The sequence below is a fragment of the Sphaerodactylus townsendi genome, unplaced genomic scaffold (genome assembly GCF_021028975.2).
Source record: "Sphaerodactylus townsendi isolate TG3544 unplaced genomic scaffold, MPM_Stown_v2.3 scaffold_24, whole genome shotgun sequence".
NCBI lineage: Eukaryota > Metazoa > Chordata > Lepidosauria > Squamata > Sphaerodactylidae > Sphaerodactylus > Sphaerodactylus townsendi.
In genome coordinates, this window is record NW_025950407.1 from 1 (window position 1) to 14,950 (window position 14,950).

At 45.3% G+C, this 14,950-nt stretch overlaps 1 protein-coding gene and 1 pseudogene across 1 annotated transcript in view; both read left to right on the forward strand.

Moving 5' to 3' along the window:
* Positions 1–36: 36 nt before the first annotated feature.
* Positions 37–14,950, forward strand: part of LOC125425263 (zinc finger protein 420-like) — a 37,104-nt gene continuing 22,190 nt past the window's right edge. Inside the window, 2 exon segments of the mRNA XM_048482861.1 lie at positions 37–160; positions 448–540. Of these exon segments, the coding sequence (XP_048338818.1) occupies positions 127–160; positions 448–540 (127 nt within the window). The 5' untranslated portion in view covers positions 37–126.
* Positions 668–4,565, forward strand: LOC125425261 (annotated as a pseudogene).

Sequence of the window (14,950 nt, forward strand, 5' to 3'; positions counted from 1 at the left end):
CCCCTGATGTAAAGAAACGTATCCTTCTTGCAGGATGGAGTATCCTTTGAAGAGGTGGCTGTGCGTTTCACCACGGAGGAGTGGGACTTGTTGCGTCCAGCGCAAAGAGCTCTGTACAAGGAAGTCATGCTGGAGAACTTTCGGAATGTGTCTTCTCTGGGTGAGGATCCTTTTCTTCTGGGCTGATCCCAATAGCAGATCTGTGCTACCCTCCATGGTCCTTCCTCTGATTTGGGAGGCCCTTTGGGCTTACATTGCAGAGAGCAAACCACTGCCTGGCAATGCTGTGTTGGACCACCTGGATGGATGATTCTTGGCCCTGTACTGTCTTCTGTCCCAGTCCTAATACTTGCCTATTGTGTATTTCTAGATGGGCTGTCCAACTCACTGGGATAATTTATTTGCACTCAGGAGGGCTCTAATTTTGGTGATGGTTGTTTTCCCCAGATCCTCTGATTGCTAAGCCTGAGCTCATAGCCCAACTAGAAGAGGAAGCAGAGGTGTTTCTCAGGACCTTCGATGAAGAGGAGGGACTGGCAGGTAGCTACTATATGTGCCTTGGGCCTGTACTTTGCCTGTGCTTCCTTTTAAGAGCAGGTGGATTTCTATGAGGATTATCTTCACTGTTTGACTTTCCTCAGAGATTGAATGAGATGTGAATGTGAAGATGGTGGCTGTAGATCTGGAACCTATGAAAACAGCCTGCTTCCTTGTACCAAGTCAGATCACTTGTTCACTGTCCACCCTGAGTGGCTCTCTGGCAGGGCTGTTTCCCAGGCACCTGACACCCTTTCAGATGGAGATTGCAGGCACTGATCTGGGGGAATCTGTGGACTTTGTGGGTGGCTGCTGAGATGGGGGACCCTTCTGAGATGATACATGATTGAGAACAGTTGCTCTTTCTGATTGTGTGAAGTTATGTCGAGACTGTCTAATTTCTCCAATCCATTTCTGTAATTATTTTCCATTCCTATTTTTTCCCAGGTTTAGCTGAAATAAGAGAGAGGGAAAGTGGAGTTAGAGCCTTTGAGGGGACTGCTGCTTCTTCATTTTAATAAAAAGCTGGGGGAGAGAATGTGTCTTAACCAACTTCAAGAGTGCCTTTCTGAGAATCAGAGGACGATTCATTCATGCTCTGGCCAGGGGGACATTTGTGAGTCAAACACCACAAACAGAAAATTCCCACAAGAGCCCCAGTTCCATCAACCCTCACTGATCTGGGAACAGAAATCAATAAAGCAGTCAGATACATTTTTCACTTCTTAACAACAAAGTAGCAGGCCTGTGACTTCATTTGGGGGCCGGTGTTTTGACTTCCAGTTTAGGACAGTGCAGGATCTCTTAGCCAGAAACTTCCCCGATGAAATCCTATGCTACTTTTAATTGACACCAACTAAAGATCAGTCCGTATCATGTGGTATTTCACAGGACCAGATTGCAATCCAGGATTCTGGAAATGGTTTTTAGACACAGGGCGCTTCAGTTCTTGCATGCTGTACAACAAGTAATCTGTTCAGTCTCTAACATTCAAACTGTGGGGTTTTTTTTTAACTGTTCATACCACAGTGTTCCTCTCTTTCCACAGGAGAAGTGGAGTCAGGGAATGAAATGAAAGAGCATTACGTGAAGGAAAAACAAGATATATATTCAGATGGAAAAGACAGCACTGAATATTGCGATGCCCTGATAAAGGAGAACCCATATAAATTTCTGGAGTGTAGCAAAGACTTCAGTGAGTGTGGACAGCTTATCTGCCATCAAATCGTTCACACAGGGGAGAAACCATACAAATGCCTGGAGTGTGGAAAAGGCTTCTGCAAGAGGACACACCTCACTTCCCACCAAAGAATTCACACAGGGGAGAAACCATATGAATGCCTGGAGTGTGGAAAAGCCTTCAGTCACAGTTCAAGTCTTACTAAACACCAGAGGATTCACACAGGGGAGAAACCATACAAATGCCAAGAGTGTGGAAAAGCCTTCAGTCAGACAGCAAATCTTAATTCCCATCAAAGAATTCACACAGGGGAGGAACCATACAAATGCCTGGAGTGTGGAAAGGCCTTCCGTCAGAGAGACCTCCTTGCTTCCCATCAAACAATTCACACAGGGGAGAAACCATACAAATGCCAGGAGTGTGGAAAAGGCTTCTGCAAGAGGACACACCTCACTTCCCACCAAAGAACTCACACAGGGGAGAAACCATATGAATGCCTGGAGTGCGGAAAAGCCTTCAGTCACAGTTCAAGTCTTACGAAACACTGGAGGATTCACACAGGGGAGAAACCATACAAATGCCAGGACTGTGGAAAAGCCTTCAAACAGACAGCAAATCTTAATTCCCATCAAAGAATTCACACAGGGGAGGAACCATACAAATGCCTGGAGTGTGGAAAAGTCTTCCGTCAGAGTGACCTCCTTACTTCCCATCAAAGAATTCACACAGGGGAGGAACCATATAAATGCCTGGAATGTAGAAAAGCCTTCAGTCAGAGAGGAACTCTTACTTACCATCAAAGAATTTACACAGGGGAGAAAGCATACAAATGCCAGGAGTGTGGAAAAGTCTTCAGTCGGAGAGCAAATCTTACTTCCCATCAAAGAATTCACACAGGAGAGAAACCATACAAATGCTTTGAGTGTGGAAAAGCCTTCTGTCAGAGTGGAAGCCGTAATTTCCATCAAAGAATTCACACAGGAGAGAAACCATACAAATGCCAGGAGTGTGGAAAAACCTTCAGACTCAGTGGAGAGCGTACTTGCCATCAAAGAATTCACACAGGAGCGAAACCATACAAATGTCTGGAGTGTGGAAAAGCCTTCAGACGAAGTGGACAGCTTACTTCCCATCAAAGAATTCACACAGGGGAGAAACCATACAAATGCCAGGAGTGTGGAAAAGCCTTCAGGCAGAGTGGACAACACTTCCCACATCAAAGAGGTACACAGGGGAGAAACCATACAAATGCCAGGAGTGTGGAAAAGCCTTCAGACGAAGTGGACAGCTTACTTCCCATCAAAGAATTCACACAGGGGAGAAACCATACAAATGCCAGGAGTGTGGAAAAGCCTTCAGACTCAATGAATTGCTTACTTGCCATCAAAGAATTCACACAGGAGAGAAACCATACAAATGCTTTGAGTGTGGAAAAGCCTTCATTCAGAGTGGAAACCTTACTTCCCATCGAAGAATTCACACAGGAGAGAAGCCATACAAATGCCAGGAGTGTGGAAAAGTCTTCAGTCACAGCACAAGTCTTACTAAACACCAGAGGATTCACACAGGGGAGAAACCATACAAATGCCAGGAGTGTGGAAAAGCCTTCCATCACAGTGATCTCCTTATTTCCCATCAAATAACTCACACATGGGAGAAACCATACAAATGCCAGGAGTGTGGAGTAGCCTTCAAACACAGTTCCAGCCTCAATTCCCATCAAAAAATTCACACAGGAGAGAAACCATACAAATGCCTGGAGTGTGGAAAAGCCTTCAGACTCAGTGGAGAGCTTACTTGCCATCAAAGAATTCACACAGGAGAGACCCCATACAAATGCCAGGAGTGTGGAAAAGCCTACAGACGCAGTGGAATGCTTACTTCCCATCAAAGAATTCACACAGGAGAGAAACCGTACAAATGCCAGGAGTGTGGAAAAGCCTTCAGACTCAGTGGAGAGCTTACTTGCCATCAAAGAATTCACACAGGAGAGAAGCTGTACAAATGCCAGGCGTGTGGAAAACCCTTCAGATTCAGTGGACAGCTTAGTTGCCATCAAAGAATTCACACAGGAGAGAAGCCATACAAATGCCAGGAGTGTGAAAAAGCCTACAGATGCAGTAGACAGCTTACTTCCCATCAAAGAATTCACACAGTGGAGAAACCATAGAAATGTCTGGAATATGGGAAAGCCTTCTGTCAGAGTGACCTGCTTACTTCCCATCAAAGAATTCACACAGGAGAGAAACCATACAAATGCCAGGAGTGTGGAAAAGCCTTCAGTCAGAGTGGAAGCCTTACTACCCATCCAATAACTCACAAAGGGGAGAAACCATACAAATGCCAGGAGTGTGGAAAAAAATTCAGTTGGTGAACTAATCTTACTTCCATCAAATAACTCACTAAGGGGAGAAACCATACAAATGCCTGGAGTGTGGAAGAAGCTTCGGTCAGAGTGGAATCCGTAATTCCCATCAAAGAATTCACTCAGGAGAGAAACCATACAAATGCCAGGAGTGTTGAAAAACCTTCAGACAGAGAGCAAACCTTAGTTCCCATCCAATAACTCAATCAGGGGAGAAACCATACAAATGCCTGGAGTGTGGAAGAAGCTTCAGTCAGAGTGGAAGGCGTAATTCCCATCAAAGGATTCACTCAGGGGAGAAACCATACAAATGCCAGGAGTGTGGAAAAACCTTCAGACAGAGAGCACACCTTAGCTCCCATCAAAGAATTCACACAGGAGAGAAACCATTAAAATGCCTGGAGTGTGGAGAAGCCTTCAAACGGAAAGCAAATCTTACTTCCCATCAAATAATTCACACAGCGGAGAAACCATAGAAATGTCTGGAATGAAGCCTCCGGCCAGAGTGCGACCTCCCATTCTAATAAAGAATCTCACATAGGAGAGAAATGTGCCTGGAGTGTGGAAAAGCCTGCAGTTGGAGAACAAATCTTACTTCCCATCCAATAAGGGGAGAAACCATACAAATGCCTGGAGTGTGGAAGAAGCTTCGGTCAGAGTGGAATCCGTAATTCCCATCAAAGAATTCACTCAGGAGAGAAACCATACAAATGCCAGGAGTGTTGAAAAACCTTCAGACAGAGAGCAAACCTTAGTTCCCATCCAATAACTCAATCAGGGGAGAAACCATACAAATGCCTGGAGTGTGGAAGAAGCTTCAGTCAGAGTGGAAGGCGTAATTCCCATCAAAGGATTCACTCAGGGGAGAAACCATACAAATGCCAGGAGTGTGGAAAAACCTTCAGACAGAGAGCACACCTTAGCTCCCATCAAAGAATTCACACAGGAGAGAAACCATTAAAATGCCTGGAGTGTGGAGAAGCCTTCAAACGGAAAGCAAATCTTACTTCCCATCAAATAATTCACACAGCGGAGAAACCATAGAAATGTCTGGAATGTGGGAAAGCCTTCCGTCAGAGTGACCTCCTTACTTCCCATTAAAGAATTCACATAGGAGAGAAATGCCTGGAGTGTGGAAAAGCCTGCAGTTGGAGAACAAATCTTACTTCCCATCCAATAACTCAGCTGGAAGTTCCTTCTGCCCTCCCCTCTGGCAGAGGCATAGAGGGAAAATGGAGCCTGGTGCAAAATCTGAGTTTTGCGGCCCCCCCGCCCCGGCAGCCACTGTGATGCTGGAATCCACCCCCAAACAGCATCACTTTCAAAGGTGTTTAAACTAGAGAGCCCAGATTCTCCTTTTAAATCCACCTTAAAGGGAGAATCTGGGGTACCCAGTTAAACTACATTGAAAGTGATTCTGTTTGGGGGTGGATTATCCCCCACCGTGAAACAGCATCACTTTCAATGTGGCGTAGTGGTTAAGAGCAGGTGCATTTTAATCTGGAGGAACCGGGTTTGATTCCCTGCTCTGCCTCTTGAGCTGTGGAGGCTTATTTGGGGAATTCAAACTAGTCTGTGCACTCCCACACAGGCCAGCTGGGTGACCTTGAGCTAGTCACAGTTTTTCGGAGCTCTCTCAGCCCCACCTCACAGGGTGTTTGTTGTGAGGGGGGAAGGTCAAGGAGATTGTAAGCTCCTCTGAGTCTCCTACAGGAGAGAAAGGGGGGATATAAATCCAAACTCTTCTTCTTCTTGTAAACTGAGGACCCCATATTCTCCCTTTAAATCCATGCCGAAGGATGGATTTAAAAGGAGAATCTGGGGAAATTTGGGGGGTGCCTACTGTCAGGGGTGCAATTGTTAAGCTAGCAGCACCAAACTTTTAGGGTATCTTTAGGAGACTCTCCTAACGATACCACCCAGGTTTGGTGAAGTTTGGTTCAGGGGGTCTAAAGTTATGGACCCTCAAAGGTGTAGCCCCATCTCCTATTACCTTCCATTGGAAACAATGGGGGATGGGGGCACCCCCTTTGGAAGTCTATAGCTTTGGACCCCCTAGACCAAACTTCACAAAACCTGGGTAGTATCAGTAAGAGACTCTCCTGATGATACCTGCCAGGTTTGGTGATGTTTGGTTCAGGGTGTCCAAAGTTATGGCCCCCATCTTCTATTAGCTCCCATTGGAAACAATGGAGGATGGGGACACCCCCTTTGGGAGTCCATAACTTTGGACCCCCTGAACTAAACTTCACCAAACCTGGGTGGTATTGTTAGGAGAGTCTCCTAAAGATACCCTAAAAGTTTGATGCTGCTAGTTTAACAATTGCACCCCTGACAGTAGGCACCCTCCAAATTTCCCCAGATTCTCCTTTTAAATTCACCCCCTTCGGCATGGATTTGGGGGGTGCCATCATGACAATCTCACGAACTTTTGGGGTGCCATCATGACAATCTCCAGATGATACCCTGAAATTTTGGTGCTGATACGTCCAAAAATGCATCCCCTGCAGGAACATCCCAGAAATTTGCCCAAGATCTTTGTTCTGCATTGAGTTTTTTGAATTGCTGTCAATGGGGGTTGCAGGCGGGGGGGTGGGGGGGTGGGCACATTTCTGAAGGCACAGTCTCAAAACTTTCAGGGTCTCATCAGGAGACTTCCCTAATGATACCCCCCAGGTTTGGTGCAGTTTGGTTCAGGGGGGCCAAAGTTATGGACCCTCAAAACTGTAGCCCCATCTCCTATTAACTCACATTGGAAACAATGGGGGATGGGGCACCCTCTTTGGGAGTACATAACTTTGGACTCCCTGAACCAAGCCTCACCAAACTTGGGGGGTAGCATAAGGAGCATCTCCTGATGATACGCTGAAAATCTGGTGCTGCTAGCCTAAAAACTGCGCCCCCTGCAGGCCAAAAATGGAAAACCACTAAAAATACCCAAACACGAACCCTGCATTTTGATACCCCCCACAAGATGGTGCCCTGGGCAGCTGCCCACCTTGCCCAATGAGCATTACGCCCCTGGCCTGGAGCGTGGAAAAAGCTTCAGTGGGAGTGGAAAACTTACTTCCCATCAAAGACTTCACACAAAACTATACAAATGCTTGGAATGTGGTAAAGCCTTCAGTCGGAATGGACACCTTCCTTCCCATCAAAAAATTCACAAAGGGGTGAAACTGTATAAATGCCCAGTGTGTGAAAAAGGGTTCATTCAAAGTAGAAACCTTACTTTTCATCAAAGAATTAATGCAGGGCAGAAAACATGCTAGGAGTGCGGAGTAGTTTTCAGGCACAGCACAAACGTCACCTCCCATCAAAGAATTCACAGAAGGGAGAAACCGTCTTAATGCCTGGTGTGAGGAAAAGACTTCAGTCACAGGTGTGTCGTATGGCTGTGTTCAGAGGATCCTCTGAAGATGCCTGCCACAGATGCAGGCAAAACATAAGGAGAAAATACAGCCTGGAAACCACAACAACCCAGTGATTTCAGCCGTGGAAGCCTTCGACAATCCTTTGGTCATAGTACAAACCTCACTTGACATCAAATAATTCACACAGGGAGAAATGAAATAAATGCCTAGAATGCATAAAAAGCTTTCCATGAGAGTAGGGACTTATTTCTCATCGGAGAATTCACACTTATATGAAGACTTCATAAGTGCCTGGAGTGGGGGAAAAATTCAGCTGGCTTTCACACCTTACTTACCATTTTCTGCTGCAATCTTCCAGATAGCATTTGGCTCTGACACTTCTTATTGATGACTGATTCTTCTTTCTGATGTGGCCACCACTTCTAACATGAAAACACTGGCCGACGGTATCCTAAATATCTCCATAGACTCCATTTTCGGAACTATTTGTCTCTCAGTTATTTTGATCTAGATTACCTTTTTCTCTATTGAATCCTCTCTCTCTTTGTCCCAAGTTTTCTTCTGGCCATATTTTATTGCTCTTTTTTCTCTTCTTTTCCCTCCTGAGTTCTCAATCACTTTCTGTGATTGGCTGGTTTTCATATGGTTTTCATATGGTTCATATTGGCCGGGTTTTCATAGAATCAAACATCCCTTAGCATCCGAAAGTTCTACCTAACATTTAGGTGGAATCTCATTCCTTCACCTAGAATGCATTACTCCATGTCTTAATCTCTGGATCAGCAGAAAACAAGCTTGCTCCCTTTTCAACATGACATCCCTTCAAATATTTAAACATGGCTATCATGTCCCCCCTCCACTTAACCTTCTCTTCTTTAGACTCATCATATCCTGCTCCCTATGTTTTTTCTCATAGGGCATTTTTGCCCTACCCTTTATACCCAGCTTTATGGAACAGCAGATTCATACCAGTTTTATATAGGCAGATGCCAACAGCCATATATATGTGCGTGTAGCAGAATGTCAAGACCAAATATGATATTAAAACAGGCCAAACGTGCAAAAAGGGCTGTTTGCAAGGTTGAACCACTGAAAGAGTTAATTCAGTCAATATCTCTGGAAGCTTCATAGACATATCTTTGAGTACCACACCCCGCCAAGGTTGGTGCAATACAAAGGACCTAGGAAACACCCTGCCACAAGGTTTTGCATATCTCTGCCTTTAGCAACCATCTCCTTGACAATTACTCCTTTCCTGACAATGCACGCCTCAGCCAAATCTGCATACCTGGACAGACTCTTAAAAGAAACCTGGACAGACTCTTAAAAGAAACTCTGCATAAGCCATTCACAGCTACCCCTGATTCAATCAAAAGGCAATTGGCTCAATGGTCCTGGCATTTAGACATCAATAGGTAAACTGATTAATCAGCTCAACCCAGCAATCCCAGCATGGAAACCCAAGAAATCCAGGAAGAGAACTTTCTACTCAATCAATCAATATGCCTTTTATTAGCATAGTATAACAACAAATATATAAACATTTAAATAACTAATTAGATATAGATCAGCAGCAATAAGCAAATAAAAACAATAGCTATCGTTTTAAAATAATGTCCAGGAAGGAAGCAACTGCACAAGTAACATCAAAAGAATGGTCCTGTAAAAGAAAATGTACAGCATAAGTAGAGTTTTGTATTTTCTTTGCCAATAATACAGGGTGAATCAAACTCGACCGTACATCGGCATTTAGGAATCAAGCAGAATATGAGTCAGGGAGTCAAGTGAGCCACATCGACAGAACCTTTGATGTTTCTGGATTTTTTGGTATCTGCCAACATATACCAAACATAAAGGCCAACATAAAGGCCCGTCGCTGTTCAACAGATAAGGTAGAAACTAAGTATCTAGCTGGGACTCCATACTTAGGAGAAATTCCCAGTGCTCGAGGTGAACAAGTTGGGATCATGATTGAGTAAAAAAATGTCTCTCGTGATCTCTCAACCTATCACTAATTTGAGTCAAAATGAATTTTTCATTGCTATTGTATAATGCAGTTATGTCAATTCCAATATGTCTAATTTTTTGGACAATCATTTTAGGCCATTTTGAAATATAATTATCTGTAAGAAGATAGTATGTCATATTGTTTTGATTTGTTCTAAAATGAATCTTAAGCCAATACTTTATTGTAGTGATCCAAGCCTTGGCCTCAATTAATGATAAGCCAGCTTCAAGGCATAGTGCGGTAAGGGTTACACTATTAGGAACACCCGTAACTCACCTCAAAAGGTTTATTTGAACACGTTCAAGTTCTGAAGTAAAGGCTTCTATCCATATGGGGATTCCATAGAGGATCTTCCGGACTACTTTAGTTTGAAAGATCTTTAAAGCAGCATCCAAAGAATTTTGGCCTTTCCATAGTACAGGGGTAGGGAACCTGCGGCTCTCCAGATGTTCAGGAACTACAATTCCCATCAGCCTCTGTCAGCATGGCCCGAGATTATGCATGCTGGTAGGGCTGATGGGAGTGGTTCCCTGAACATCTGGAAGGGCTATGAGTCCATAGTAGAATTGCACAATACCCGAAGTTAGACATTTTCCAGATGTTACAGAACAGGATCTTTGTAGAGTCCAATTGAAATTATAATGGAAATTCAGCCCAAGATATTTAAATGACTTAACCTGTTCTAAGTAAATATTATCAATTTTCCATGTCAGTTGTTGCCATCGTTTTGAAAATACTACAATGTTTAATTTTGCATAATTGACTTTCAACCCATTCATATTACAATAATCAAAAAAGTCTCTAGGTATCTCTTAAGGCCAATTCTAGTTTGGGATAAAATGGCCGTATCATCAGCATACAACAAAAGTGGAATAGGTTTATGACCAAGTTTAGGGGGATGGCCGTCAAGATGCATTAAGATGGTCAAAAAGGTCATTTATATATAAACTGAATAGGTGTGGGGCCAATGCACAGCCCTGCTTTACTCCCCATGTAATTATTTTATTGGATAGTAAGCCTGAATGATCCAATTTAATTTGGCAAGATGTGGCATTATGCATTTTCTGAATTAGTATGAGTAGACGAGGATCCATATCTAATTTTGATAGTTTGGTCCAAAGGAGGTTCCTAGAAATTGAGTCAAATGCATTACTTAGATCCAAGAATGCAACATACAGTTTTTTTGGACTTTTATTGATATACTTATCTATGAGATGAGAGAGGATAAGACAGTGATCGGTTGTGGATTTCCCTTCCCTAAAACCACCTTGTTCTGGACCAATTATATTTCCACTGGTTATCCAAGCTTTTAGTTTTCCTTCCAGATATTTAGCATAAAGCTTGCCCAAAATAGATAAGAGACTAATAGGTCTATAATTTTCTGGTTTGTCTGTTGGTCCTTTTTTATGGATTGGGATAACAATTGATGCTACCCAAGTATCAGGTATTAAACCATGATGATTAATAAATGTGAAGAATTTGACTAAGATCGGGGCCCACCAGTCAGCATGTTCCAAGAGAAGTTCAGGCATGTGGATAAGGGGGAACCAGTGGATATTGTCTACTTGGATTTCCAAAAGGCTTTTGACAAAATTCCTCACCAGAGACTATTGAGAAAACTCAGCAATCAAGGAATAAGAGGGAAAGTCCTCCTATGGATTAAAAACTGGTTGAGAAACAGGAAGCAAAGAGTGGGTGTAAATGGAAAATTCTCACAATGGAGAGATGTAGGGAGTGGTGTCCCCCAAGGATCCGTATTGGGACCAGTGCTCTTTAACCTATTCATAAATTAACTGGAAGTAGGGGTGGGTAGCGTGGTGGCCAAGTTTGCAGATGATACCAAATTAGGTAGGGTGGTGAGAACCGCAAAGGATTGCGAAGAGCTCCAAGCGGACCTTGACAAATTAGATGAGCGGCTAAGAAATTGCAAATGCAGTTCAATGTAGCAAAATGCAAAGTGATGCACATAGGGGCAAAAAATTCAAACTTCACATACACGCTACAAGGGTCAGTGCTATCAGTCACAGACCAGGAAAGGGATTTAGGCGTCTTTGTTGATAGTTCCATGGGAATGTCAACTCAATGTATGGCAACTGAAAAAGGCAAACTCTATGCTGGGCATAATTAGGTCAGGAATTGATAATAAAACTGCAAAGATTGTCATGCCCTTATATAAAGCAGTGGTGCGACCACACTTGGAGTACTGTGTTCAGTTCTGGTCGCCACATCTCAAGAAGGATATTGAAGAGATAGAAAAAGTGCAGAGAAGGGCAACGAGGTTGATTGAGGGACTGGAGCGCCTTCCTTATGAGGAGAGGCTGCAGCGTTTGGGACTCTTTAGTTTGGAGAGGAGACGTCTGAGGGGGGATATGATTGAAGTCTATAAAATTATGCATGGGGTAGAAAATGTTGACAGAGAGAAATTTTTCTCTCTGTCTCACAATACTAGAACCAGGGGGCATACATTGAAAATGCTGGGGGGAAGAATTAGGACTAATAAAAGGAAACACTTCTTCATGCAATGCGTGATTGGTGTTTGGAGTATGCTGCCACAGGAGGTGGTGATGGCCACTAGCCTGGATAACTTTAAAAGGGGCTTGAACAGATTTATGGAGAAGTCGATCTGTGGCTACCAATCTTGATCCTTCTTTGCCTTAGCAGACCAGGTGCTTGGGAATAGCAGCAGCAGAAGGCCATTGCTTTCACCTCCTGCATGTGAGCTCCCAAAGGCACCTGGTGGGCTACTGCGAGTAGCAGAGTGCTGGACTAGATGGACTCTGGTCTCATCCAGCAGGCTCTTATGTTCTTATGTTCTGGGTTGTGTGGCCGAGGCCTGGTAGTTTTTGCTCAGCGCGTGGGCGGAACATTAGGAGCAAAGACTCCTAATTGGGCTGTTGGCAGCTCCTTCTTGCGGGTTTTGTTGCGTGCTATTTAGAGTCCCTGGAACACACAACGCAGAGCCGCTGATGGATCCGAGCAGTTTGCTTTCACCGAGCAAGACAGTCGGTAGGAGTCAGATCAGCAAATCTGGCCAATTTCAGAGCAAACAAACCAACTTGAGGGGGTGGGAGGGAGAGGGTGAGGTTGAAGCAGGGCCAGCAGAGGTACAGCAGCAGCGTAAAGCTAAACCAAGACTTGTAGAGTTTTCTCCCCAGAGGAAAGATCTCGCTGTTGTTTTTTACTGTGGATCCTGCTGTCCTTTGGGGATCTTGCCTTGTGGCTTGCCAGTTTTCAGTTCTTCTCTTTAAGCAGAAACGGGACTTTTCCTGGTCTACTTTTTAATTTATTCAATGTATCAACCGTTCTCCCTCGATGAGTGGAGCTCAGAGCAGTGCACAACAATATATACCATTAAAACTGTACAATAAAATATGAAGGTTTAAATCTACAATTCCCACAATATGCAACCCTTTCCTTTTTAAGCCTGAGGGCAGAGTAAATAACAAGTATAAAATATCAATGAAGAGCATAAACTGGAAAAAGGACACAAAAGATCATAAAACAGTTCATAAAAGGAGAGGCCGGCTAGATTGTCCAGCACTGGTGTCCTCCTCCATGGGCCTGGTGGAACAACTCCATCTTCTCCTGGGGTTGGCCGGGGCCAGGGCTGAACTGAGTCACTCTCCCCCTGCTTAGAAGGCCAGGATGAGGCCTGAATGACCTCCTAGTGTCCTCCACAGCAGTTTGATTGGCAGGAGAGGCTGGGCCAAAGGGGGGCTCCAAGTGGAACAGGGTTGCCAACCTCCAGGGGGTGACTGGAGATCTCCCAGCATCACAGCTGTCCTGCAGACAACAGCGACCAGCTCACCTGGAGAAAATGGCCCCTCTGAAAGGTGGATCTCCGGCATCATCATCCCCCATGGAAGACCCCTCCCCCTCCGCAGACTCCACCCCCAAACCTCCAGGTGTTTCCCAGAACGGAGTTATTATGCTCTATGGGACAGTAAGATGAATGCAGAGAACCGGGTTTGACCCCACACACCCCCTTTCTTCCACATGAGCAGTGAACTCTGATCTGGTGAACTGGGTTTTGGGTTGGAGGTATATTCTGTTTATAAAGTATTTAATGTAAATGGAAGAGCGGGGGAAACACCCCTGCTGAGAAAGGGACATTTCTGCGGGTCTCCCAGGCGCCCGCCGGCCCCTTCTGCGGCCCTCGGAGGGTTAAAGGAAGAGAGAGAGACGCAGTCCCAGAGCGGCGGCGGAGGGAGGGGGAAATACACTTCCGGGACGTCTCGGAAGTCTCCTCTACTCAAAGGTGGTCAGTTGTGCCCCAAAACCGGCCCTCGGAGGGTTAAAGGAAGAGAGAGACGAAGTCCCAGAGCGGCCGGAGAGAGAGGGGGAGACAAACTTCCTGCCCCTCCCGGAAGTCTCTACTCAAAAGTGGTCAGTTGTGCCCCAAAACCGTTATGGAGAGGGGGGTCATTCAAAGAACTTTCACAGGAAACGTGTTTGTAGCACAAAAAAGGATTTCCCCGCCCCTTTTATTTCTCCCCCTCCCCGGCAAGAGTGAAAAGACACGCTTGATGCCTCCTCCGCCATCTTCTGCACTGGGCAAAAGGAAGAGAGCCGCCATGCAGCCAGCTCAGGTAAGGGGGCGGGGACTGGCCAGACATGCACGAGAGGGCAGGGGTGGTTCCTTCTGTTCCAGGGCTCGCAGGATCGGGCTCCTTGCCCTTGGTTCTGCTGCTGCCAGATTTCAAGACTGCCCGTGGGAACTATGAAACAAAACTGGACCATTAATTTCCCATGTCAGTTACCGGGTGGAGATCTGTGGCCTCTTCCTCACAAGGCAGCTAGCCCCCCTGCCAGGGAAGAGAGTTGCTCTGGCTCCAGAATGAACATAAGAACATAATAAAGAGCCTGCTGGATCAGACCAGAGTCCATCTAGTCCAGCTCTCTGCTACTCGCAGTGGCCCACCAGGTGCCTTTGGGAGCTCACCTGCAGGAGGTGAAAGCAATGGCCTTCTGCGGCTGCTGCTCCTGAACACTTGGTCTGCTAAGGCATTTAAGAACATAAGAACAAGCCAGCTGGATCAGACCAGAGTCCATCTAGTCCAGCTCTCTGCTACTCGCAGTGGCCCACCAGGTGCCTTTGGGAGCTCACCTGCAGGAGGTGAAAGCAAGGGCCTTCTTCTTCTGCTGCTGCTGCTGCTCCCGAGCACCTGGTCTGCTAAGGCATTTGCGAAGAGAAGGTTAAGAAGTGACATGAAAGCCATGTTTAGATATTTGAAGGGATGTCATGTTGGTGAGGGAGCAAGCTTGTTTTCTGCTGCTCCAGAGACTAGGACCAGGAACAATGGGTTCAAGGTGAAGGAAAAGAGATTCCACCTAAACATCAGGAAAAACCTCCGGACTGCAGGGCAGTTCGACAGTGGAATGGACAACTTCGGAGGGTGGCGGAGTCTCCTTCTTTGGAGGTTTTTAAACGCTGAATGGCCATCTGTCAGGAGTGCTTTGATTGTGTGTTCCTGCGTGGCAGGGGGTTG